The sequence below is a fragment of the Bubalus bubalis genome, chromosome 3, assembly GCF_019923935.1.
Source record: "Bubalus bubalis isolate 160015118507 breed Murrah chromosome 3, NDDB_SH_1, whole genome shotgun sequence".
NCBI lineage: Eukaryota > Metazoa > Chordata > Mammalia > Artiodactyla > Bovidae > Bubalus > Bubalus bubalis.
In genome coordinates this window covers 79,644,840-79,672,386 of record NC_059159.1, presented here as the reverse complement: position 1 = coordinate 79,672,386, position 27,547 = coordinate 79,644,840, and the positions used below count along the sequence as shown (strand labels likewise).

The following is a 27,547-nucleotide window of genomic DNA, read 5'->3' as shown; positions in this document are numbered from 1 at the left end:
GCTCTCAAAGGGAGGGGAAAGAGGAAATGGCCATTTATGGGGCTGCTCCCCTGCACACGGCACAGGCTTAGAAGGTTTGCAGGTTTGCTCTAGACCATCAGCCCGCTTTCCGTCTGTTGTGTCGTTATAAGCCTGCCTGCCCATTCCAGGTGGCTTATTTTGGAACTTTAGAGAAGAGCAAAAGGAGGGGACATCACCTCTCGCAATTTGCAAAGGCTATGGAGAAAAGACCAATGAGACCTGCAGCATGGTGCCAAGCAAGTGGCAGACCTGATTGCTGGTTCTCCCTCGTCCATGGGTGGTCAAAGCTGTTAGCGAGAGTCCCTCTCCTGAGGAGTGGAAATAGACACTTCCCGTCACCTCTGACCAAGTTTCTCAGCCTTCTTACTTTATTTTTTATTTTTACTTTTTCCTTTTATTGGAGTATAGTTGATTTACAATGTTGTGTTAGTTCAGGTGCACAGCAAAGTGATTGTTATATATACATTCGTTTGTTTCCACTTTATATTATTATTATTTTTAATTATAACCCTCTAAAGAGCTTCTTAGATAGTTTTATCCTTAAGACACCGTATCTGTTTTGTTTTAATGTCTCTTCTGCCATGAATTTTAATACCATAAATCTGTTTATATATTGTGGTCCTTCATAAACCATTGCAATTATCTAAAATTTTCTCATACCCCGAGGACCAATTTTTGCCCGGTTAGGGGCAGTAATGTCCCCACTGAAAATGCATGAGGAGAGGATGCCCTAGTCTATGTTTTGAAAATACTGTATATCTGGAGTTTAAAATATCAGTGTGCTGTTATTAGTTGAAAACTTGCAGATTCCTTCTCTGTCCATTGACACAAGATAAGATAGGAAGGGAGGGAGAAAATGTTGATGGAACCCAAACACCTTCCAAGCATTTTCATCTCCATTATCTCATTTCTCCTCCTGAATCTGGAAAGTGAGTGTTTTTATTTCATACTACATAAATTTTCCTGAGGTCACAGAACTAATGGGGTATGCTTCTGCCTTTTTGACTTCACAACTCATGTTGTTTCCGTTCAGTTACCTCTCTGGTGACTCAGGTTCTTGGGGGTAATTATGGCCACATAGCCTGTGGTCAGAGCCAAACCTTGATGTGATCAGAGCCTGGCCCTGCCATCGCTGTGTTGTCACATGTGAAATTGTCCCTGCTAAGGGGATGTAACCCTGAAATTGCTTTAAAACATATTGCTCAAAATGGGAACAGAAACACTGAATGCTCACCTGCAACCCCACAACCTTGGCAAATCCAGTGTTTTCAATTTTTTCAGTTTCCTTCCTCTTTCACCAATGGTAGACATGACTTTTTCCAAGTGGAAATTAGAATATTTCTCATGTGTTACAAGTTTTGGAGGGGCTTCTGTACTTTTCACAATAATCCTTTAATCCCTTGGATGGCTATATCATAATTTATTAAAGCATTTCCCTACTTTGAGCACTTAGGTTTCTTATGATTGTTTGTTATTATAAATAATGTTGTAAGGAACATCTTCATGTCCCTAGCCTTTTTGCTTCCTTTGAGTTATTTCTTCAGGATAAATCCCTGGTAGTCAGATTATACAAAGTATATGATCATTTCTAAGGCTCTTGAAAAATATTCCCAAGTTGTCCTTCAGAGGGGTTGTATTTTTGTCTTACAGTTACTCAAACTACACATTAATGTTTTAAAGCTTTGCTATTTTGGTAGGGGTAAAAAGTATTTCATGGCTGGTAGCGGCTGTTTCTTTGCTAGCTTGTATATTATTCTAGAAGCCAAGGTTGTCCTTTGGGGCTGTTGTCAGCTTCACTTCATATAAAAACGATGATCCTTCTGGTTTCTCCTAGGTCTTCCTCCTCCAAGGGGTCTCAGTCTCCTACCAAAAAGTCAGACCACTCTAAATTTGACCTGGCAACCAATATTCCCAAGCTCAGAAGATGACTTTTATGTTGAAGTCGAGAGGAGATCTGTGCAAATGAATAGTGATCAGCAGAATATTAAAGTGCCAGGCAACTTGACTTCAGTGCTGCTTAACAACTTACACCCCAGGGAGCAGTACAAAGTCCGAGCCAGAGTCAACACCAAGGCCCAGGGGGAATGGAGCGAAGATCTCATCGCGTGGACCCTTAGCGACAGTAAGTAACTTATGCTGCCCCAGCCTTGCCTGAATGACGCTTGGTGGCCGCCACTTAGACCTGGCTCGCATCACTTCAAGTCTGCTTCTTAGAAACCATGACAGGTAGTTAGTTGTAAGTGGAGGCCAATGAGTGCCCTCCGCCCAACACCTCAAATCATTTTAGTGACCCGCAATATATATGAATGCTCCATATGTTTGGACTAACAATAATTCAGGCAGACCTGTCCTACGATTTACCTTTCCTGTTTTTAAAAAAGTTTATTTATTTTCGGCTCTCCTGGGTCTTCGTGGCTGTGCACAGGCTTTCTCTAGTTTCATTGAGCAGGGGCTACCCTCTGGCTGCAGGGTGTGGGCTTGTCATCGTGGTGGCTTCTCTTGTTGCAGAGCAGGGTCTCTCAGGGCTCGCCAGCTTCGGTAGTTGTGGCATATGAACAGTAGTTGTGGCACACAGGCCTAGTTGCTCCTCGGCATGTGGCATCTTCCCAGACCAGGGATTGAACCCGTGTCCCCTGCATTGGCATGAGGATTCTTAACCTCTGGACCACTAGGGATCCCTACCTTTCCTTTCATTGGAGTTATTTATTAAGCAGATGGTGATTCATTACAGATAGATCTCTCCTAATCTTAAAAGCCAAGGAACTTTGCTTGAAAATCTGCAAAACAGATAATCCTTAGCATTACAGTATATATTTGAGAGTAATAAAACAACTTTTCTTTCAAACTGCTCTTCAGGCTCTTCTCAAGTTCAGATCGTACATTAAAAATTAGTTGGAACTTCTAGGGTTCCTTCGTAGTCTTGAAAGCTTTTTCATCAGGAACCAGAGAGTTCTATTGGATTCGCTGTCTGTGCATTTCAGAGTCCTTGGAAAGACCGGGTGTTTCTGGGTCACACCATCACTAACACTGGGATCCTGTGGTCTCTCGTCAACTGCCAGAGTCTGAGTTTCTCTTCTGCGGCTGAGCCTCCACTTCCCCAGTAACAAGTGTACAAACTGGCTCTGGGTTTCTCCAACTGGGTTTCTCTTCTTGTATCAATAAAATGTGGAAGTCTCAACCATTTTGTCAGTGTTTAGGCATGTCTTCTTCATCTTTAAAAAAATTCTGTGACAGAAGTTATAGGCCAGTACAGAGAATAATACATAAAAATCTACATTTCTACAACCCAGAATTAACAATTGTTAACATCTTGCCATCTTTGCTTTCAGCCTTTTTGTGAAAGTAATTCCACAATACAGATATATCAAAATCCTCCTTGATTGTTATCCCTACTCTAATTCTCTCCCTGTCTCCCCAGAGACAACCAAAATTCTGTTTGTTAAACCAAGATTATGTTTTTTATATATCTTTCCATTCAATATTGTATAATTTTAATACATTAAGTATACCTGTAAGTGTGCAGATGCATGCATACGCTTCATCTTGCTTTCTGTATATGTCTACTAATGCTTAACATATTTTCTAACAAGTGCTTAACAAGGATAGTTCCTATGGGCTGGTGGCTAACTGCAAACTAATAGGAATCCTTATTTCTTCTACTTGAATCTATTTCTTAAAAGCTGTGTGACCGTGGCCAAGTCACTTATTGTCTCCAGGCCTCAATACTAACAGTAAGATTGTTATGTGGAATCAATGAGTTACAATACAAAAGGGCCTATGTAAATGTCAGCTCTCATAATCTTTGTTTTCCTCAGCATCAAGAAGAGTAAAATAGCAGTTTGTGGAGTAACAATTTCCGGGGTCTTAATTCAGTGTAAGGATGGTAAATATGTGATTTGTGTGTGTTGCCAGTTTCCCATATGTGGCCATGTTGTCAAGTCTGTGTTGAGTCCACCACAAACTGACTGGAGTTACCATCAGAGATAACATTTAGTAGCCATTCATGGTTTATGGGCCGACATTCATTCTCTCTTAAAAGCATAATAGTCAAAGAGATGGTAATGCATCTTAAGGAAAATATGTGTTTGTTTTTTTAATTTCTAGTTGTCCCTCCTCAACCAGAAAACATCAAGATTTTCAACATCACAGACTCTTCGGCTGTGATCTCTTGGACCATCCTGGATGGCTATTCTATTTCTGCTATTATCATCCGTTACAAGGTTCAGGGCAAGAATGAAGACCAGCACATTGACGTGAAGATCAAGAATGCCACCATCACCCAGTATCAGCTCAAGGGCCTTGAGCCCCAGACGGTTTACCAGGTGGACATCTTTGCAGAGAACAATATAGGCTCAAGCAATCCAACCTCTTCTCATGAACTGACGACTCTTTCTGAATCTCAAGGTTGGTAGAGTAGACGGGTATTTACATATTATTATTTCTGGGGAGTATCAGAAAAGCCCCACTGTTTTAAGATATTTACTCCATATTCACATCTTGTGATACAATAGGCTTGTCCTTAATAGGCATCACCATCTCTAAAGAGGTCCTTAAGATGAAAATGCGCTTTGGAGGGATACCCTGTTGATCCATTTTCTATTATTAAGCCTTAAAGGAACTTAGCCCATCAGCAGTCCCCATCTAGCAGTTGAGGGTCTGAGGAACCTGAATGTGATTCTGTGGAAAAAGAAGACTGAGGACCCAGCTTAGTGGAGGAAGGCCTGTGCAGTGGTTCAGTGGGAGGCTCCAGGAACCACACTCCATTCTTTCTCAAAATGAACTCTTCTTTTAACTTGGGTGACACTATGCTATTCTGAGTTGTCTTTTACTTTTTAGATCCAGGTTATGACGGCTCTATGTCCATCACTAACCCCTACCTCAGAGAGAATAAGCTCTTTGAGACAGATCCTTCAGTGCCAAGCACAAGAGGGCCAGTGTTTGTGATTTTTTTTAATTGAAATACAGTTGTTGTGCAATATTATGTTAGTTTTGAGTGCACGATATAGTGATTTGACATTTGCATATATTATGAATGATCACCACAGCAAAGCTAGTAATTATCTGTCTCCAAAAAAAGTTATTACAGTATTATTAGCCATATTCTATATGCTATATATTATATCCCTGTGGCTTCTTTATTTCATAACTGGAGGGCTGTACCTCTTAATCCTCTCCAGTGTTTGTGGCTGGTAAAACCCGTTGAATGTAATTAGTGAACAAGGACACCACAGGTGGGAAGGGTTGAAGCTTCTGGGAGACTTCCCGTTGAGGTTAGTCTAAAATTGCATTTCCTCACCCTCTGCACTGTACAGCTTGTTCAAGGGAATGTAGCTAGAGGGACTTGAGAGGGAATTGGTGATTTTTGCAAATTTATAATTCAGACCAGCCTCTTTTTACAGAAAGTATCATAGCACTAAAAACTTCTCGGTTCTTTTGAGGGCTACCTAGGGCTTAAGAAATAAAACCAATAAGCTCTGTTTTCAGTGCTGATTCTTTAGAATATGTTTGAAATATCCAAGGAATGTTGAGTCTGTAAATTACAGAGAATCATAGTTTTCAGATGACAATCTTACTAAATGCATCATTTCTATAATTACTTGTGTTTTCATAGAACACATGCAGGCCCTAAATCCAAGCTACAAATAAAATACAAAGAGAAAAATTTAAAAACAAGATGTAACAAAACTAAAAACCCCTCACCATCCCATTTCAGATATCTCTTTATGCACACACATGTGGAGATAGTGGGAAAGATAGCTAATCAAAAGAATAATTTTAGATGAGATCATGCTCTACATGCTGCTTTTCATAAAAATACATTGAATTTAATTGTATTTTAATTTAAGCAAGGGAAAGAAGTGGAAGAGTTAAACCATAGTCTTTAATAGTCCATTTTGACCTGAGCCCTAAATTCAATAGTTTTTCTCTTTTCTCTCTTCTTTCCTTCCTTCTTTGCTCCTCCCATTGGTATCCTCAGGTTGTTTTCAGCTCTTTAAAAGAACCCAAAGAAAAATCCAAATCAAAATATTTTACAGAGCCTGTGCTCTTAGCGTCATAGAGCTTGCAAGATTTTCTAGGTGGGGAAATTGTTCAGGGAGGTTTAGTCACTTTCCCAAAGTGATAGATAGAGTTAGTCTCACTATTATAATATTCATCTGCTTGGGCCTGTACTTGGAAATGAAAGTTGAACAAAAGGCAACAATTATTGATTAGCATCAGTCAAGTTCAGTCACTCAGTCGTGTCCAACTCTTTGTCAAAGACTCTGTGGATTGCAGCACGCCAGGCCTCCCTGTCCTTCACCAACTCCTGGAGCTTGGTCAAACTCACATCCAGCGAGTCGGTGATGCCATCCAACCATCTCATCCTCTGTCATCCCCTTCTCCTCCTGCCCTCAGTCTTTCCCAGCATCAGGGTCTTTTCCAATGAGTCAGTTCTTCACATCTGGTGGCCAAAGTACTGGAGTTTCAGCTTCAGCATCAGTCCTTCCAATGAATATTCAGGATTGATTTCCTTTAGGATTGACCGGTTGGATCTCCTTGCAGTCCAAGGGACTCTCAAGAGTCTTATCCAACACCACAGTTCAAAAGCATCAATTCTTTGGCTCTTAGCAGCTTTGGTGATTAGTGTGTTGACTTGTAAAAAGCCCTTTTGCACATTCCTTTGAACTTTTAACAGCCCTGTGAGTCAGACTTGCCTCCAGTGAGTTCCAGACAATAAATGAGTAGCACTAGGTCACCTACCAATTAGGTGGCAGGACTCAGGCTGCCATGATGTTCGCATTACACTGTGACTTCTGCAAATGGTCGTGGCCTATCTCTCCCTCTAGACTAACCTGCTGCTTCTCCTGCCTTCTGCTCAGCACCAGCAGACCTCGGAGGCAGGAAGATGCTGCTCATCGCCATCCTTGGCTCAGCGGGAATGACCTGCCTGACGGTGCTGTTGGCCTTTCTGATCATGCTGCAGCTGAAGAGGGCAAACGTCCAAAGGAGAATGGCCCAAGCCTTCCAAAATGTGGTAGTGTCTCATCTTCCAAGCAGTATTTTAAAAATATGGGTCAGAAAATTTACTCATAAAGGAAGTATTTCCCTTAGGCACGTTTCATCTTTTCTTCGTCTTCCATTATGAAATGGGAGATAACTAGCATGACTATATAAGTTCTTGTCCAATTCAGAACAATTCTGACAGTGAAAAGGTTACTCTTAATAATTAAGCAGAAAACTAAGCCTAAAGCAGGATTACTGCCCCATCAAAAAGAGAATAGAGTCATCCTAGTGATAAATCACCAGTGAGAGTGATCTTGCAATATAAGCAACTGGCCATTATTGTAATGAAGGGCATGAGGGGAACCGTACCTCAGAGTGATAGGTCATGAATATTGATACTAGATCAGTTTTCTTAACTTTTTTTTAATTTCCAGTTTCCATTTTGTACTTCTAATAGTATCCCCCATATATATATGAATTATATCTACATGTGGATTGCCATCCCTGTGTACCCTTCAGTCTGCAGTCAGAGTTCATGGCACTTGGCACTACTTTTTTCTTTCATTTAGTAATTTTGATCAGTTGCAAAGGTTTACAAAGTCGTACTTTACTGACAGGCATCCCGTTTGAATCCTTGAGATAGTATAGCCTGAACATTTCTCTGTGATTTCGAGCCCTGTAAAATTAATCTGTACCCAACTTTACTGATTCTATATATGAAGTACTGAATACAGTTACGTATTCCAAATGAGGTAAATCTTCCTGATACGAGTCCCTGAGATGCCCTTCAGGCTGTCACTAGAGAGGAAGGTCCAGCAGGGGGGTGGACAGTGCTGGAGCTCATCATGGTGCGGATGCTTTGTCCTGATACTGCTGGCAGTCACCGAAACTCAGGAGAAAAGGAGGCACTGTCTTGGGCTTGAGAGACTCTGAGCTTTAAGACAAGTGGGAGAGAGTGAGTAAGAGCCAAGGAGACCAAGATGAAGCTAGGAAAAAAGCTCTCACAGAGGCATGTCCTGTGACTTCTCCAAATAGATCTCTGAGTTTTTTACCAAACCAGAACTGAATAGCTGCTCATTTCACAGCAGGGTAGACACTCAAGTGTGAGTAACTCAAGTGTGTGTTGTGACATACATGCTATTATCCTCCCCTCCCTCATCCCTGCAGGCATAACTAATCAATTGTAGCATGCTTTCCCACTGAGGCCTAGGATCATAGGCATGCAGCTCTTTTGGCTGCCACTTCATCCAAGTGGGCCTATTGCGGCTGCTGCTAAGTCACCTCAGTCGTGTCCGACTCTGTGTGACCCCACAGACGGCAGCCCACCAGGCTGCCCCGTCCCTGGGATTCTCCAGGCAAGAACACTGGAGTGGGTTGCCATTTCCCTCTCCAATGCATGAAACTGAAAAGTGAAAGTGAAGTCACTCAGTCGAGTCTGACTGCTAGCGACCCCATGGACTGCAGCCTACCAGGCTCCTCCGTCCATGGGATACCTATTAGATGAACCCTATTTCCATCTTCATTCTAGAATTGGGTATACTGTTTCTTTTTTTCACCTAGTGTGGGTACAAACCAGAAGGTATTATATACCTTAAAAATTATGAAAAATCCTGACACAAAACCATTATTTTTGTAGAGGGAAGAACCAGCTGTGCAGTTCAACTCAGGAACTCTTGCCCTGAACAGGAAGGCCAAAAACAACCCAGATCCTACCATTTATCCAGTGCTTGACTGGAATGACATCAAATTTCAAGATGTGATTGGGGAGGGTAATTTTGGCCAGGTTCTTAAGGCTCGCATCAAGAAGGATGGGTTACGGATGGACGCTGCCATCAAGAGGATGAAAGGTCGGTGCATGCCCCCATCAAGTCAGCATTTTACTAGGGTGGGGGGACAGCTGGACTTCCTGTTGAATCTTTCCTCTAAGGTCTCATATTCTTTTAAACAAAAAATTGGCATGATGTTAGATGGAGCTGTCCTGTGCAGCTGAAGGTGATATTTCCTTTGAGGGTCAGGATGTAAACTTGAAGGCATGAGCTGTTTAGACGCCACTGTCTGGATTCACTGGGATGTGAGAACACAGACTCTCTGCCCCACCCTGCTGACTTTCAAGAAGCATTACTGTTTCTCTCAATGCAGTGGTTCTCAGCATTGATCACAAGTCCAAATCACCTGGGAGACTTGTTAAAAAACAGACTCTTCAGCTCCACCCTATGGTTTCTGATGAAGCAAATCTGGCCCAGGGCCAGAGGGCTTGCATTTCTAATTAGTTCCCATGGGATGCTGAGTCTCAGAATTTGGAGACCACACTTGGCAAATCACTATCTTCATGCATTATCTACATCAGCATTCCTGGAAATAGTTAGAAATGCATCTACTTGAGTTTTTCCTCCTTGTGGTTCTAATCTATTCAAATTTCTGGGGGTGATGCAGGGAAAAATAGGAGTCCCTAAACTTGCTCAGGGGCTCTTCTATACACTCAAGCTTAGAAATCATTGATCCATAGTCACAAAACTAGATCTTTTCCAGTTGTGTTCAAGACTGCTTAGGGCCCCCTCATTGAATAAGATCTTCTGAGAAAGCCGATCGACGTGTCCCCTGGCAGTACTAGCTGTCTTCTGTTGCGTGTGAAACGGCAGTTTACAGATGACATGGTTGTGAAGCTGCACTGTTGTTTTTACAGCACACAGGCTTGGCAAGTGATGTATTACAGCCCGCAATGTAATTGCCCTTTTATCGGGCAGCTCCATAATAAGGACTTGCTAAGGCTGCTGATGGGTTTTCCTTCTTCTTGACTGCAACATTAAGCCTAAGATGATAATTAACCCTAAATCTTATTAAGCCATCACTGCTTTCTGCATTGCTAGAAAACACATGTCAGGAAATGTACAAAACAAAATAAACACAGTATTATTTATGCTCAGAGACAGTAATGTTTCAAAACACACACACAGACACACACCCAAACAAAGCCTACTAGAATCCAGAAATTCCTTTTCCTTTTCCAACTTTAGTCACAGGAGTTTTAGGAAGCAGTAAAAACAGTGAGAGGAGAGAGGGTGTAGAACTTTGTAGCATCAGTTTTTATGCTGATTGGGATCTGACCTGAGCTGATTGTCCATCTCATGTCCATGTAAAGAGGTAGAATAACTTAACAGCACACCAGGGCAGAAAGTTTTGCAGGAAAAGTCATGTATGCTAAGAGGGCACTTACTGATGTGAACCAACAACCTATTACAAGGAGCTTTGCTTCTGAAATGTTCCTGAGGCATTGACCCTTAGGCTCCTGTGGTATAAACAGGGTACTAGACTTGGAATTGTTACCTGTCAGCCTCATGGGTCCCCTTAGCCCATATGAAACCTTCCCGTAATTTTTAAGCATGGTCAGGCATGCACATGGCTACCAGCTCTCTATCACTCTTTCCCCCAATGTTATTTCTTCAAAAAGCAATCATAGCATACTGCCACCAACTCAAGGCTGACCAACCAGTTGCACATCAGCCAAAGAGTTTTCTCTTCAGCCTGATTGGTGATTCTGCCTCTGATCAAAGTGCTTATGGAGAGACGGAATGACAGGAACAGAAAGAAACGCAACTGTTTCCTGACTACGAAGCAACTTCTATAAAAGTGTCATTGAGATTTGAATTTTTTCAGCAAGTCTGGCTTATGTGGGCTTCCCTGGTGACTCAGTTGGTAAAGAATCCACCTGAAATGCAGGAGACCTAGGTTTGATCCCTTGATCAGCAAGATCCCCTGGAGAAGGAAATGGCAACCCACTCCAGTATTCTTGCCTGGAAAATCCCATGGGCACAGAAGCCTGGTGGGTTATAGTCCCTGGCGTCGCAAAGAGTTGAACACAACTAAGTACAGTATTCTATTCTAGTTTACGTAAAAAGCAAAGTAAAATTATTATAATAAAGTAAGATGTGTTCACTACTGGCAATGTTTCACTAAAATTTTGGTGTTATTCCTTGGCGTATTTGTCTCTGGAAAGCCAGGGTCTGAGAATGGACGCAGCTCCATCTCAACCAGACCATTTCTCTGGATATTTGAGGGCTTCAGCAGTGGTTCTCAAACAGAGGTGATTTGGTTTCCAGGGGGGACACTTGGTGATCTGAGTACATTTTTGGTTGGGCTACTGGTAACTAGTGGGTCAGGTCAGCGGGGCAGCTAAACATCCTCCTTGCCACAGGACAGCCCCCAACCACAAGAAGCATTGGCCCAAAATGTGGACAGCCAAGCCCCTGTGATAGAGCCACCTCTTTGATTTCGCTAACATTTCCAGACCCAATGACAGCTGAGTGTACTTGAAGGTGATGGGGATCAGGGGGTACAGCTGTTTCTGATGAGGCATCACAGAAAGGGGTCATGACTCTTGACTTTCTTCCCAGAATACGCTTCCAAAGATGACCACAGGGACTTTGCTGGGGAACTGGAGGTTCTTTGTAAACTTGGACACCACCCAAACATCATCAATCTCTTGGGAGCGTGTGAACATCGTGGTAAGATGCTCTTTTCCTGTTTCTCCTGCCAGATTTTTTAAAATAAGAAAGAAAATCAGGCACATTCCATATTGAAGTTAGGAAAGATAAGTCATCTAAGATTGCTACCTACTTTTTAAGTTGCAATTTCAGTCTGAATGTCTGGCCCCATGAATAGACTGTGCTGAGATGTGGAATGTTTTTGAAGGTGGGTCCCAAGGGTGAGTCTTTTGGCTTCTGATACAGTTCAATTAGTAATGCCCAAAGATACCCACAGCTCCTACATGCTCCCATCTTTGCTAATCCAGAGGTTTTCTCAGTCACTACTAGGTGGATGGAGGCTGCGCTCTGCACCAGGAAAAGTGAAGTACGTTGGTTCCTCTTAGTGGACTTTTCATTTTCCCTCCAAACCCAAGTAACCAATACTCCAAATGTTAAATCTGTGAATGCCAATAATCTACTGTAATGGGAAAGGACTGGTGACACTTAGGTTAAACAAATAATAATAAGCCTATATCTAATAGTACTTTGTTTTTATCCAAAACAATCCCCTGTACAATTACACTGAAGCTTTCTTTACAACTACCCTATGTCACACATACCCTTAAGTTCAAATTATATTATTAATTCAAATGTTTATTGAGTATTTCCTATTGTAATGTGTGGAGTTAGCTGTGAATGAGTAGGTAATAAGAAATCTATGGGTTTACCTCTGCATGCTACTGGGTTTGCAGCTCTAAATCCATGCTTACTCTTAATTTCTCATGGAAAAATTTACTCCAACGCAAAAGCTCCACATGGTAATTATTTGCAAACTTTACAACCTCTTGTTGACTTTGCAGCACAAATACCAACAATGGAAAAGAGACTACTTCCTTTTCCTCAATTTATTAAACTAAAAATACTGGTACTTCAAACAATATATCATTCTGTGATCCAATAAGGGTGTAATTCTAAAAGCCAGGTAATGTCTCTTAGGTTAAATAATGAAGTAATGACACTTATTTTTGAGCTATTTCCTGAGAACAGTAATCAGCATGGGACAGCAGTAAATGAATGTTTAAAAAAAAAAAAAAACTTAGAGTGACAGAATATATGTCTTTTAAAAGTTTCCTCTATTGTCACATAGTTGGTTGACTTTTAAAATTGTATTGTTCAGTAAAGTGAGAAAATACCTTCATACCAGAATTGAGGAATATCTTTCCTTATAGTACAGCAGGATTCAGTGCTAGAAGCTTGCTTTTTTTTTCTTTTTTGAGAATTTCACTTTCTTAGGATATCTTTGAAGTTTAAATTCATTTGACATAAAAAGTATATACCAAATAATTCACTTTTAAAAAATAGTAAAAGAGAGCACTATACTTTCATTGGCTCCAAAGATGAATAATTGTTATCAAAGCAGATTACATCTCATTCAAAAAAGAAAAGGGAGGAAACTATTTAGAATAAAACTAAGACAATGAACCATACTTTCCTCTAGGAAAAATTTTATTTTTTTCCTAAAAGGTTGACATTTCTGGTTTCTGTAAGCAAAATTGCAATCCCTGACACTAGATTTTGCTGACCAGTGATGCACTCAACAATCTAATGACTTAGTCTGGATTTTAGGAAGGATCAGAAGTCAGGAGAGAGAGAAAGTTTCCTAGTGTGGGTCCTTCTGTTTTGGGTATTTAATCATTTGTTTGTTTTAAAAAAATAACCTCAGGAGAAGCTGGATTCATACTGGAATAGCATGTCTGGCTCATATTAGGTTCTCAGTCAATATAGAATAAAAAATAAAAGGTGCTGTGGACTAGCTGTCCTCGGTCATCTGGAAGCAGATGTTTTGGTTTCATTCTACCCGTGTTCCCCAGGAGGTGAAGCACTCAGGAAGCCTGCTGTTTGGTAGGAGTGGCGAGGGGAACCCTGAGTGCAGGCATGGCCCCCTTCTGCAGGAATGATGTCACTTGTTTTCCTCCTGTCCCCAGCATTACCCATATCGGTACCACTAGATGTGTTATTTTAAGATAAAATGGAATTTTATAAGCAGTCCCCGAGGACCAAAGCACATCTCAGAAATATCACCGGGGTTTAGGGCTACTGATAAAGTGATGCTTCCTCCCTTGCCCCACAGGCTACCTGTACCTGGCCATTGAGTACGCCCCCCACGGCAACCTCCTGGACTTCCTGCGAAAGAGCCGAGTGCTGGAGACGGACCCCGCGTTTGCCATCGCCAACAGCACTGCCTCCACGCTCTCCTCCCAGCAGCTCCTCCATTTCGCAGCAGATGTGGCCCGGGGTATGGACTACCTGAGCCAAAAACAGGTTTGTTCTGGGAACCTTGCTCTGAGCATCTTTCTTCCAAAATTCTCTCTGATATCAGAGTTTAGATTTTTTTTTCCCCAGTTCACCTCTCTTCCTTAATTCCTTCTCAAACTCTCCCTAATTTTATTCTGTTTGTTAATATTCTATCTCTTTATATAGAAGTTCATGCTCCATGCTAATGGTGTGTTTATCTAGTGAATCGCATCATATGTATTTGGATGAGGTGCTTTCACTAGTATTAGCTTTAAGTAACTCCACATAACACACACAGCAGAGGCCTTTCGTGGTAATTGGAATATTGCATGACCTGGTGCTTCCTCCTGAAATGCTCCTCCAAAGACCTGTGGGTCATTTGGCAGAATCCACTCACTGAGCATTTAGAAGAGGAACTAGAAGGGAACTGGATTCTGGTAGCTTTTTAAAAACACTTTTTCATACTATTCTCTAGATTTCCCAAAGCTTCCTTGCTCTTTGTGCAAACAAAATGAAGTGAAAAAACAAATATGGTGCTGAAAATACATGACTTTTTTTTTTAATTTCAGTTTATTCACAGGGACCTAGCTGCCAGGAACATTTTAGTTGGTGAAAACTACGTAGCCAAGATAGCCGATTTTGGATTATCCCGAGGTCAAGAAGTGTATGTGAAAAAGACGATGGTAAGTTTAGATGTTGATGAGACCCTTTCGGGGGCACCCCTCCCTCTCCTGAGGTTGCTTCTCTTAGAATTCCATCCTTCTGTGCTGATGGAGGCCTCTGACCATTTCTGCCATTTCATAAGGCCTCAGGCCAGCAAACGTCCCTTCTCAGTTTTGATACCTAAAATGTCTGGAGGGTCTGCATTTACCAGTGAAGAAGGCTCTGTCACATGTGGTGAAGTTGTTGAACATGCAAGCCTCGTGCTGGAGGGGCTGGGGTCCGTATCCAGCACAGACCCCCAAGTCTGGTCTTGTTCAGAATCTTCTGGGGAGCGCCCACAGTCCCATTTTACACAGCAAACATAGGAGGGGAAAAAGACGTTTAACCTAGTTTCTAAAACATTCAGGAAGTGAATCAACGAGGTTTCCTAAGTCACAAGGATGCTCTAGAAAGAAACTCCTGAGTTGTAATGCTTGTATAAGAGTTCCCTCTTTTCTGAATGTTCTCTGCTCATTCGTCAGTTCAGTCACTCAGTCATGTCCGACCCTGCGACCCCATGGACTGCAGCACACTAGGCCTCCCTGTCCATCACCAACTCCCGTAGTTTACTCAAATTCATGCCCATTGAGTCGGTGATGCCATCCAACCATCTCATCCTCGGTCGTCCCCTTCTCCTCCTGCCTTCAATCTTTCCCAGCATCAGGGTCTTTTCAAATGAGTCAGTTCTTCGCAGCAAGTGGCCAAAGTATTGGAGTTTCAGCTTCAGCATCAGTCCTTCCAATGAATATTCAGGACTGATCTCCTTCAGAATGGACTGGTTGGATCTCTTTGCAGTCCAAGGGACTCTCAAGAGTCTTCTCCAACACCACAGTTCAAAAGCATCAGTTCTTCGGCACTCAGCTTTCTTTATAGTCCAACTCTTACATCCATACATCACCACAGGAAAAACCATAGCTTGCTCATTCATCAAGCCCCCACCAAATCCACTTTCACCTAATGATACCTAGCCTCCCAAGTAGCCAAATTTTACCTTCAAATAAAAGATCCCAGGGGAGCCTCACAGTGTTAGCAGAGAGAAGCTGGACTTGTTCTGCTCTTGTTGCCCACCTGGAATCATAAAGCCCTGGAAATGCCACATCCCTGGACATTAGGTGGGCTTTCAACATGCCACCACCCTCTGCTTTCCCTGCACTTGGGCAGTGCAGGGTGTTGGGGCTGATGCACCCTATAGTCTTTGCATGTGTTGGGTAGGTCTCTCTGATGGCATGGCTCTCCAAGCATTACTTGGGCTCAGCTTTCTTGGGATGGCTCCAGTTCTTGTAACATATAGAGCGAGTCTTTTTACTTTTGTAGATATCAAATTGCCTCCTAGCAAGGCTCAGGCTTCTGTATTTATCCTCAAGCCTAGGTTTCCTTTCTTTTAAATATACTTATTTCAATTACTGACAAGATAACACAGAAACAATATTCAAGAATGCTTTCAAGAGGAAATGATCCACAGTTCACAACCTTGACACAATTTATTTTTACTCTTTTCCTTCCACAAGCATACAGTCTTTTCCATAGTTATGATCACAGTGAACTTAATCGTTTTGGAACTTTCCACTCCCTTTTTTGATGAGGGTATGAAGTGGGCGTCCTTTGGTTCTTAGAGAGTACCATGCCCCTGGTCCTTGATACTTATTGACATCAGCACCTCAGGAAGTCTCCCGTGACTCCCTGAAGGTTGGTTGCCAGGCAACAGTTTTTTCCCTAAACTTTTCAGATTCGCCCCTCTCAAAGCAGACCTTTCTCTGGGAAGTGGCTGGGCTGGTCTTACAGAAGCAGGACCCACCACTCATCCATCTGCTCCAGCTCTCCCCATTCCTCCTGGGCCACACAGAATCTCTCGCCTTCCTTCACTCGTGCCACACGCATGCTAAGTCGCTTTAAGTATTAGTATTAGTCGCTCAGTCGTGTCCGCCTTTTTGCGACCCCATGGACTATAGCCCACCAGGCTCCTCTGTCCATGGGATTCTCTAGGCAAAAATACTGGAGTGGGTTGCCATTTCCTCCTCCAGGGGACCTTCCCAACTGTACATAGAGACTTCATTAATGTGCATTAGAGGATACCCCAGGTTAACTGTCATAGAAAACTATCTCTTGAGCCTTTAAATTCTATACCAATTCTACACCTCTGGTTGGCCAACTGTTTGTTTCTTTAGTCGTGTCTAACTCTTTGTGACCCTATGGATTGTGGCCCACCAGGCTCCTCTGTCCATGGGGTTTTCCAGGCAAGAATACTGGAGTGAGTTGCCATTTCCTACTCCAGGGGATATTCCTAACCCAAGGTTTGAACCTGTGTCTCTATGGCTCCTGCATTGGCAGGTGGGTTCATTACTACTGGTGCCTCCTGGGAAGCCCTGTGGTGATGAGAAGAGGTTAACACAGTTTAGCCCCATAATCCTACCCATTTAATTTGGTTACTTGCCTCAGTACCCCAAGGCTAAGGTTGGTTTGCTTGACATTTCATAAAGGTCAGGGATTTCTGTATCTTATGGAGTTAGGGGAAATGCTTAGAGGGGCGGAGCGCTGGTTAGGGCTCTAGTGTATCTCCCAGTGGAAGGGCAAAGCGTTCAGTAGCAGCATGGCGTCTGGGGAGGAAAAAGACTTGGTGAAGGTAGGGGAAGAAAAGAGAAGGGATTGGAGAGAAGCAAGCTCCCAGCAAGAAGGGTGCAGTGTAGCACATTACTAACAGAGGGCAGAGTGGCTACTCTCTGGCTTACTATGGAAGTCAGAGATTGTCGATTCCTATTGGACCTAGATTGTCTGGGAAACTTTTAAAAAGACAGATGCTAAGTCCTACCACTTAGATATTTTGATTCAGTTATTGTAGAGAGAGCATCCTGCATTAGTTTTTTACTTCTCCCAGGGCGATTCTAGTACTGGAAGTGTTGCAAAATAATGTACTTAAGTGATTTGGGGTTTTACTACCATTGATTAATCTATTGATCCCCTCAGCGTGGATTTATTTATTACTACAATGTTTTACGCTTGTGCTGGGCTTGGGGATAGTATTAAGACACAGTGTTCTCCCTCAAAGAGCTCAGAGACACATAACAAACAACTGTAATGGTGGATAAGGCTGAGAAAGAGGAAAGTGCAGGTCCCTCGGGAGCTCAGAGGAAGCACAGTGAAGCTTTCCAGTAACTGTGACATAGATACTGGAGACGTGAGAATGGACTGCAGGACCTGGTGGATGCAGTGTATGTATAAGAGCAGAGAGGCAGAGGAAAGCACCGAACTTTGGGGAATTAAGAAAGTCAGTTATGAAAAAAAGAAAGTCAATATGGCTATGGGGTGATGCAAAAAAGAGGAAGAGTTAAAACTCAAGGCTGGAGGAGGAAGTGGGGATAAGGTCTTGAAAGCTTTGCATGCCAGCTTTTGGAGATTCAGCTAAGGACTGGGGATGTTGTAACAAGAGTGATAGTACAGAATTTTAAGGATAGGAACCACATGTTTGGGTTTGCCATTTAGAGTGAGTGTGGTGCAGAGAACAGGTCATTAGGGAGCGGAATCAGAGGCGGGGAGATGAGCGGAGAGGTGGTTGTCAGCAGGCAGGTGGAGATGGTGGTGGCCTGAACCGAGGTAACAGCAGCAGGGACAGACAGATGTGGACAGATCAAAGCGGTCACACAAAGAATGGAAAAGCGTGCATGGAAATGAACAACTAGGAGATACGGGGTCAGAGGCCAGCAAGCGGGAGTAAATGAGAGCAGGGACCAAACAGGAAATGCAGACAGCTCTTCCCATCCCCTAGTGTGAAGGAGAAGAGAGAGTGACGTGGCAGATGGAGGCGAGGACATAGAAGCGAGCAGATGTTGAAGAGAACACAGCATGTAGATGTGAGGGACGTCTCTGGTCTGCACTGGTAGAAGTCATCACCTCCTCGCTGACTCACATGCAATCTCTGCCCTTTGGCCTGAAATGCTCTTTCCTCCCCCATCCACCTGGTGGTACCTACACATCTTCTAGAACTGAACTCGTGTGTCCCCTCCCGTGGAAACCCTTCCAGCCTCTCCTCCAGGCATTTGGTCTCCTCCCACCACCTCAGCCTTTCCCACATTATAGCCTAATCCTCAGTTCCTATGCCCATCTCTTTTTTCAAACCTCTGAGCACCTCTGACAGCCACGAAGTGAATAATTGCATGACCACTGAAAGGACACACACATACACACACATCATTATTTTTCTTTACATGAAACTGTGGTAGTGAGCCCTTGAGGTAAGTGGAGCTTACATAATTTGCAGGGCTTTGAACTTAAAAGCAGACTTGTGGGTGGGACATGCAAAAATATCCCCTGATTCTGCCATGTCTTCTGTCTGGGGACCTCCCTGAGAACTGGGGTGAGCCTCCCCCAGCTTCAGGCCCCTGGCGAGCCTTGGGAGGGGGCCCCTGTTGAGCCTAAGCAGCCTCTTATATTGTATTCTCCAGGGAAGACTCCCTGTGCGCTGGATGGCGATCGAGTCACTAAATTACAGCGTGTATACGACCAACAGTGACGTGTGAGTAAGCCTCTCACTGCTGAGGGATTTTTTTTTTTTTGACCCAGAAAAATATCCATTTGACAAAGGTTTTGAAGAGAAGCAGGAATGATGCATCCCTCTGTGGAATAAAGCTAGTCACTAAGCCCAGGAAATAAATTAACAGACTGAACGAAGCCACAGAGGAAATGATTTCCCCTGATGGCAGGCTTTGGGTTTATTTCTGCACATAGGGGAGTGACTTCAAGTGGTTAATTCTTTATTTCCTTAAGAGTCAGGGGCATCCTGGCCTTCCTGTGACTCCATTGCCCAGATTGTCTTCAGCACAAGGACCTAGATCCGAGGAGGTGGCCCAGAGTAGCTGCTGGGGGTCCGAAGTGTCAGAGACAGAAGGCAGTCACACATGCTAAGTCACTTAAGTCGTGTCCGACTCTGTGCAACCCGACGGACTGTGGCCCGCTTGGCTGCTCTGTCCATGGGATTCTCCAGGCAAGAGTACGGGAGTGGATTGCCATGCCCTGCTCCAGGGGATCTTCCCGACCCAGGGATTGAACTCACAACTTTTATGTCTCCTGCACTGGCAGGCAGGTTCTTTACCGCTAGAGCCACCTGGGAAGCCCCACAGAAGGCAGTCAGTGGGGCCCACGTCTGTTTGCAGCCTGCGTGACAAGTCTCAGGCTGGTGGCAGGGGAGGAAGTTTTGGGATTGAGACCTGAGCCCTCTTGCCCACATTCCCTATTTTCAGGAGGAAGAACAGGCCCAGAGGGTTGGGTTGACTCATTTGGGGGTGGGGGTGGGGGGGAGAGTTGTTATGCCTGGGGATGAGGAGAGGTCGGGCAATGACTGTGTCCTCACTGTGTGCCTTTATCTCATGTCATCTCTGCCTAACTTTGAGGCAGAAATGGGTGTCCTCACTTTTGGAAGAATACAGTCAGAGGCCTCAGCAGTTCCAGTCACTTGTCCCATGTCACATGAGTACCCGGTGGCAGAGATGAGATCGGATGCAAATCTGTCTGGCCTAGAACCCCCTGCTTTCTGTAGTGTCAGCCTGCATTCTCTACCTAAAGCAAGTGGGGGCTCTGCCAGTGTTAACAGTGTCCCCGTTACAATCCTTCCACTGGCCGAAGGGGAGATAAACACACGCTCTGTGCAAGACCCAATCCTAGGAAAAAGACATGGAACTTCCCCTCTTCTGACCTAGAGTCAGTCGCCCCAGTTTTGGGGGCAGAACGTTGACTGGCCAACGCGTGCACTGATTACTGTTTTCTCTTTCATCCCTTCTGCAGATGGTCCTATGGCGTGTTACTATGGGAGATTGTGAGCTTAGGTGAGTATCCTTGCCACCTGCCAGGTGAAGCTCTGAGCAAAGGGAGTGGGCCCCCCCGTGCTCCTTCACCGTCTACTTTCATGGGTAACATTCGCATTCGGTGCCGACAGATGCCACTTGGGAAAAGAACCTTGCGGGTTTCCTGCATGAGTGTGTTTATCCCCATGGCTCTCTTTGTGAAAGCCCAGTGTCTAAAGTCACATTTAACACTGATGACCTGGTGGCCAAGAACTGCATTCTAAGTTGTCTCCACGTGTGCACAGATGTCATAAAGCTGTTATAAGTTTTCTTCTGCAACTTTAAGACAGTATATTGTGCTGCTATGAAAAGTCACATTTTCAAAGGCCATTTATTTTTAAATTTTATTAAAGTATAGTTGATTTAAAGTTAATTTCTGCTGTACAAAGGTGACTCAGTTTTATGTATGTGTGGAGAAGGCAATGGCACCCCACTCCAGTACTCTTGACTGGAAAATCCCATGGATGGAGGAGCCTGGTGGGCTGCAGTCCATGGGGTCGCTAGGAGTCGGACACGACTGAGTGACTTCACTTTCACTTTTCACTTTCATGTGTTGGAGAAGGAAATGACAACCCACTCCAGTGTTCTTGCCTGGAGAATCCCGGGGACAGGGGAGCCTGGTGGGCTGCTGTCTATGGGGTTGCACAGAGTCGGACACGACTGAAGCGACTTAGCAGCAGTATATAATTTTCCATATTCGTTTCCATTATGGTTTGTCACAAGATATTAAATCTAGTTCCCAGTGCTATACAGCAGGACCTGTTGTTTATCCATCCTATATGCAATAGTTTGTTTCTGCTGATTCCAAGTTTCCATTTCTTCTCTCCCCCACCACTTTTCCCCCTTGGCAATCACAAGTCTGTCCTCTATGAGTCTGCTTCTGTTTTGTAGATAAGTTCATTTGTCATATTTTAGATTGCATGTGAGTAATATGGCAGTTGTCTTTCTCTTTTTGACTTATTTCACTTAGTATGATAATCTCTAAGTCCACCCATAATGTCACAAATGGCATTATTTCATTCTTTTTGATGGCTGAGTAATATTCCTGTGTGTGTGTGTGTGTGTGTGTGTGTGTGTGTGTACCACATCTTCTTTTATCCATAAATGGACATTTGGATTGTTTCTATGACTTGGCTATTGCAAATAGTGCTGCTATGAACAAAGGGATGCATGTATCTTTTTGAATTATACTTTTGTCTGGATATATGCCAAAAGCCATTTAATACCATGTGACAATGTATATGCCAAAAAGCAGAAAAATTTCACATAAGCCATAATTCCAGTTTTATAAATATCACACATAAAAAACAAACTGGAAAGACTATACAGGATTTTTTCAAAGTAGTTTTTTCATTATTTTTGTACTTTCCACAATAAAAATATATTGCTTTTATAGTTAACATTGGGATAGTAACTATGATAGATAAAATAGGAATTGCATTATGTAAATACAGATTTCAATTGGGAAAAAGATCCATGTCATTGGTACATTGGTACCATGTCAAGAGACATGCTGTGTGTAGACAGACTTGGGGACGAGCAAGGCGCCGTAAGGAAGCGCGGTCTGTAGCCAAGTCCAGCTGTGACGTGCTGTGGGTTTGCCCCAGAGGATGACGACTCTGGGTGCTTATCGTCGCTTGACTCACGCCCCTCTTCCTCCCAGTCCCTTGGCTGTAGAGCCCCAGGACAGGAGACAGTGCCTTCTGCATCCAAGGGGGGCTCAGGGCGCACCGTTTCCTGTCTTCCAGGCGGCACCCCTTACTGTGGGATGACGTGTGCAGAACTCTACGAGAAGCTGCCCCAGGGCTACAGACTGGAGAAGCCGCTAAACTGTGACGATGAGGTGTAAGTCAGGCCTCCCCCAGGGCCATTCTGTCCTAAGCTCCCCTCTGTATGTTTCCTGAACTGACAGTAATGAAGCAGCTATCTGATACATACAAATATGTATGTACGTGCACACACACAAATCCCAGTCAGAAACAAGAGTCTATGTGTCTAGGGGGACATTTCCCTCAGAAAACTCAAGCAAGATTTTTGAGTTCAAGATTTCAGAACCTTGAAACTAAGACTGTTAGGCAATGGGCAGGAAATAGAGTTTTCCAGGCATAGAAATTAAGGAGGAATTTAAAGTGGTGATTCTTGGCTGAATCTTAAGGTTGAAATGAGAAAGGGCAACAAATACAGAAAAGATTTGTATGAATAATTTATGAATTTAATTATAATCTATGAATACATGTATTCATAAATTCATGAAATTATCCATGAATAAATGTATGAAACCTTGAAACTAACTTTGACGGTAAAGATTTCAGAGCAGTTACACTAAAGAAGATAAGCTTTTCTTTATAAAAGCTTGCTTCTAAAGGGCTTATTTTCCAGGAATATATATTCTTATTCCTGGAAAGAATGATTCTCTAGTGATATTGCCATTCCCAGAACCAGCTGATGTCGTTGCTGCCTAAATGACATAATATGAAGAGTGCAAGGCTCTAGGCTGAACAAGGAATTGACTGTCCAAACCAAGCCACTTCTAAGAGTGGATGAGGGTGCTATTATGCTCTGGTACAAGAAATATAAACCTAGACCATCGTGGGAAAACCTGAATGTACTCAAGCCATCACTGGACCAAGTCCCTGAATCCCACCTTTAAGGAGTGATGTTTTCACTTATGAAACTTCTGTTAAAGTATAAACTCTTCTAGAATCTCGACCACCCCAGGCTGATAGCTGAGAGCCTTCTGTGCACTGTGGTTCCCAGTGAGGAACCAGCCTGTTAAGCATGTGAAATCTTGAGCCCCGCTCTCAGACATGACGACTCTGTAAATCTGGAGTGGGTCCCAGAAATCCACGTTTTAACCATACAGGTAGTTCTGGCCACACTGGAGAAAGACCTTAGACTAGCACTTCGTAAACTGTGTTTGTGGAATGTGTGAGACATAATAACACAAGGGGAAAGAGTTCTGTGATCAGTTATGTTTGGGAAGCTTCTATGTTAAACCTGGTTTAAAAGGTTGTTGGTTTTTACTAGAATGACTTCACAATTTCACAAAGTCAGTCACTAAGAGGGAGGCGCGATAGGTAGCATTTTGCAAATTTATTTGCGCACAGAGCCAGCTTTTAGAAATGAAACACTGACATTTTGAGAGATGTAATATTCTGAGGGAAAGCCTACCCTAGCCACACAACTCAGTTCTTTCCAGATGATCAGGATAGCTGAGACCAAGATCTCTTGGGAATGGTACCCAAAGTAGGCACTAGATCCACTGGGAGAAGAAAGGAGACGTGGCTGGGGAGGCGGGAGGCCTCCTAGAACCTTCCTAGCTGTAGTACTTCTGCTAAGCGAGATGACCATGAGTTGTGTGGCTACATTCTCTTTTATTCCCAACCCTGCACCTGGCTGTGCCCAGGACTAAAGCACAGTTGGAGACTAAACACTCTCTCTGTTTTCAAAGGTATGATCTCATGAGACAGTGCTGGCGGGAGAAGCCTTATGAAAGGCCCTCATTTGCCCAGATCCTGGTGTCCTTAAACAGAATGTTAGAAGAACGAAAGGTGAGTATGGAACTCAAGGCATGGGTTCTTTCATTGGAATTCCTCATGTGTCCATTGTGGTTAATAGTGGATGCAGGTCAGCAGGTTCTTTTGAACCAACCTGAGGTGCTACAGGGCCATAAAAGATGTGGACGCAACTTTGAGAAAGTTACATTTATATAGGAACCAGATTCCTATATAAATATAGTCAGACACTGTAGAACAACGTACAGAACTGGCTTGTCTGAGCTAGACGGAATCTTAAATCTGTCATACAGCCTGACCCTTTCATTCTATAGATAAAGGAGCATACTTAGAAATGAAAAAGTGACTTGCTCAAGGACAAACAGGAGAGTGACAAGAGTGCGGTCTTCAGGTTACTACGGGGAGGGTCAGGAATGCTGTAAAAACTTGTAGTAGATAGTTAATTGGCTACACAGATCTGAGGTTCAAAAGGTAAATCTAGGTTAGGGAATTTGGAAGTCATGGAAGATGCTGGAAGTCATCAAAACCCAGTTGGTAATGAAACCAGAGATGTGAAGATGAGCAGCAGACAGAGGAAGGGGTCTGGGAGGATGTGGTGCATGTCAGCAGGGACCAGTGAGAGACCATGGGATAGAGAAGCCAGGAGGCTGAAAAAAGTGAGAGGAAGCAATCTTACTTGCAGAAGTCAAGGGATGCTTTTCAGGAAGAAAGTGGTTAAATACAACAGAGGGAATGAGGATAGAGAAATATCCTCCACCCCCAGTATTGGTATTTTGGGGCTTTTGGAGGAGGGCATGGCAACCCACTCCAGTATTCTTGCCTGGACCATCCCATGGATAGAGGAGCTGGTGGGCAGCAGTCCATAGGGTCACACAAAGTTGGACACAACTGAAGTGACTTAGCAGCAGGTGGTGCTAAAGAATCCACCTGCCAATAATACAGGAGGTGCAGGAGAGGCAGGTTCAGTCCCTGGGTGGGGATTCCATCCCTGGGTGAGGAAAACTCCCCTAAAGTAGGAAATGGCAACCACTCCAGTATTCTTGCCTGGAAAATCTCATGGTCAGAGGAGCCTGGTGGGCTACAGTCCACGGAGTCACAAAGAGACATGACTGAGTGCACAGCATCTGTATTTGAGCTGAGACAAGCTAAGGAAACCAGGGTATGACCATAACTGCTCCCAGTGGAGGCAGGACTGAGCCAGCTTGTGTCTCTGAACCACTCTTGTTCTCCTAGACCTACGTGAACACCACACTTTACGAGAAGTTCACCTACGCGGGAATCGACTGTTCTGCAGAAGAAGCAGCCTAGGACTGACCACTTTCATCTGTATATTCTGTTTCCCCTTCACCGGTGTGAGAGACCCTTCATGCCTTGATGCTCAGCGAGCAAGCCTCTGCCAAGAGAGGTGACAGAAAATGGACATGTATATAGATTGTTGCTTGCCTGGGACTTTGACTGTAAGACCCGTGTGTGAGTCTGTAGCACCTTCTGACTAGGACTGTATATACTATTTTGAGTAAGAATGTGCTGGAATCAGAATGCCTGTTTGTGGTTTCATATACAATAATATATTTTTCTAAAAACATGGACTTTATGGGAAGGTGTGAGAGTACAATTAGTGTAGTGCATAACTCATTATTGTCCTAGGGTTTTTTTATATTTACCTATATATTGGATGCTCTAAGATGTTTCACTGTGTAGAAGAAAATACTATTAGTAAACCTGTCAGCACAGGTGAGAAAAAGGAGGGGAAAGGTATGAGTTCTAACAGGACATGGATTGAGGTCTCTTAAATGTTAACCTAAGTGATGTAAAGATGTTTTTCTATCTCTAAACATTCCCCCTCACCTGTAGAAGCCATCCTGATTCCTTTGTTAATTTGACAACTTTTTCATGTGTTTCCAGAGCCAACAAATCAGTCCTAAACGTAGACACTGAAAAACTGACTTAAATCTCATTCCTTAGAAGCCTAAGAACGTTAAGAAGTGTTAGTGTGATAAGCTAATAGGTTTTAGTTTCTCGGATAACATCGATGTGTTTGTTAAGAAATTAAAACAGGAAGCTTGTAGTTATATTTGGGAGACATGTGACATGTATCATAGCAGATTAACATCCCTACCTGTCTTGCACGTTGTAAAAAGTTCTAGTTTTGATCAGGTGTGAGTTTACCATTTATATTGTAGGCACATGCTATACTGAGATCATATAGTAAGTGAATAAATGCCTTGCCTACCCACTTTTTGTCTAGGAATGTGTCTCATAAGTATTACCAACCGTCTCTATTATACTTTCAAGAAAACACTTTATCATCCTCTAATGTGTTGGCAATACGCAGACAGCAGTTGGTGAGTATATTCAACCAGATGTATCACAAGCTCACAAGATTAGAAACATCTCCCAGAAATATTCTGTTTTCCTGTACCTCTGGTTCCAGTAGGAACTGAGGGCTTAAACCTGGAATCTCCTGTGTTGCAGTGTCCTATGTACTGTGTAATGTTCCCTATTCCTGCCGTCTGCTCAACTTCACGCATCAGAAACAGTGACCAGGAAACTGCATTTGTCCAGAAGCTCTTCACCCACAGCAGGATAGGCAAAGTAACACTGCTGCCGTGCCATTTATTCTTCAGCAGAGCAGGGGCTGGAATGAAGAGCCACCGAAAGCAGGTGCAAATACGTCACAGTCCTTTTCCCCCAAATGCTGTGAAGGTGCTCCCGACAACTCTTGGTGTGTATGTACGTGGAACCAAACAAGAACGGGGATGAATGTATCTCTGAAAAATGCAGATAATGTCTTCAAATTTTGCATGTGGCTTTGGAATACACAATAACAGCTACCTTCTCTAACAGCTTGACCTTCTTGATTATATATATTTAAAATAAATTTACATCACGTCAAGTACAAGAGATGACTACGAAAGGGCGGCATCAAGAAAAAGGAATTCAGTGAGACTAAGATTCACTTGTAAATTCAAAATACTGAAGCAGTCGGCCTAAGGTGTGTTACAGATGGACACAGCATCACAACCAACCGTCAGAAGGCCACGGGTTCACTTCCAGCACAGCGGCCATCCGACTGACATCTCTGTGACTCGTCCGTGCTGTTGACAAAGAAAGCTTTGTAGCTCTGTAGCATGTTAACCGAATTAATACTAAAGATTCATACTTACTCAAAGGTCAGCAAACTGAGTGAACTTGGGTCGTTTCCACAGGCCAGTTTGCATATTATCAAAAAGCAATTAAGAAGGGAAGAACCAACTCCTTTAAGGAACTAGATAATTCCAGAATTGGGAATATAGATTAGATTTCAGTGTACCAGAAGATCCACAGGATACTGCCTTAAAAAAAAGATCAGTGAGTGGTTGACACGAACCAAAATCAAGCAAGAGTACACCAGTTAGAATGAAAACACCTTACACGATAGCCCAGTGACCAAACTGTATTATGTTAACAGTACACTGAAAAGCTTACATTCACATCCATGTATTTTGTGAAGAAAATCACCTATATAGAAATAGATGTAGAGATCTAAAGAAAACTGTTATGATTTTGTTAGGAAAAGATGTTTCTGACTCCTAGCAGTATAATGGTTCCAGGTATTTAAAGAGGAAAAGAAATTTGAAGTAATCTGAAAAATGAACTTTGTGCAAGTCCTGGACTCATTACTTCAACTTTAAAGCATCTTCCATGGTCATTTGCACACGGCCTATGAAGATTAGTCAAAAATCCAAACCTAATT

The 27,547-nt window shown here is 43.1% G+C and overlaps 1 protein-coding gene across 5 annotated transcripts in view; it reads left to right on the top strand.

Moving 5' to 3' along the window:
• TEK (TEK receptor tyrosine kinase) overlaps positions 1 to 26,047 on the top strand; it is a 105,782-nt gene extending 79,735 nt beyond the window's left edge. For 4 of the 5 annotated variants that reach the window (XM_044939743.2, XM_025281408.3, XM_044939745.2 and 1 more), the window contains 12 exons: positions 1,856 to 2,143; positions 4,126 to 4,425; positions 6,882 to 7,036; positions 8,642 to 8,852; positions 11,397 to 11,507; positions 13,600 to 13,790; positions 14,333 to 14,446; positions 18,902 to 18,972; positions 20,238 to 20,278; positions 22,045 to 22,141; positions 23,748 to 23,847; positions 25,045 to 26,047. In XM_044939743.2, the coding sequence (XP_044795678.2) occupies positions 1,856 to 2,143; positions 4,126 to 4,425; positions 6,882 to 7,036; positions 8,642 to 8,852; positions 11,397 to 11,507; positions 13,600 to 13,790; positions 14,333 to 14,446; positions 18,902 to 18,972; positions 20,238 to 20,278; positions 22,045 to 22,141; positions 23,748 to 23,847; positions 25,045 to 25,119 (1,754 nt within the window). In that variant the 3' untranslated portion in view covers positions 25,120 to 26,047. The remainder of the gene's footprint in view (positions 1 to 1,855; positions 2,144 to 4,125; positions 4,426 to 6,881; positions 7,037 to 8,641; positions 8,853 to 11,396; positions 11,508 to 13,599; positions 13,791 to 14,332; positions 14,447 to 18,901; positions 18,973 to 20,237; positions 20,279 to 22,044; positions 22,142 to 23,747; positions 23,848 to 25,044) is intronic. The other variant, XM_044939744.2, reaches the window with a different exon arrangement.
• The last annotated feature ends 1,500 nt before the right edge of the window (positions 26,048 to 27,547 follow it).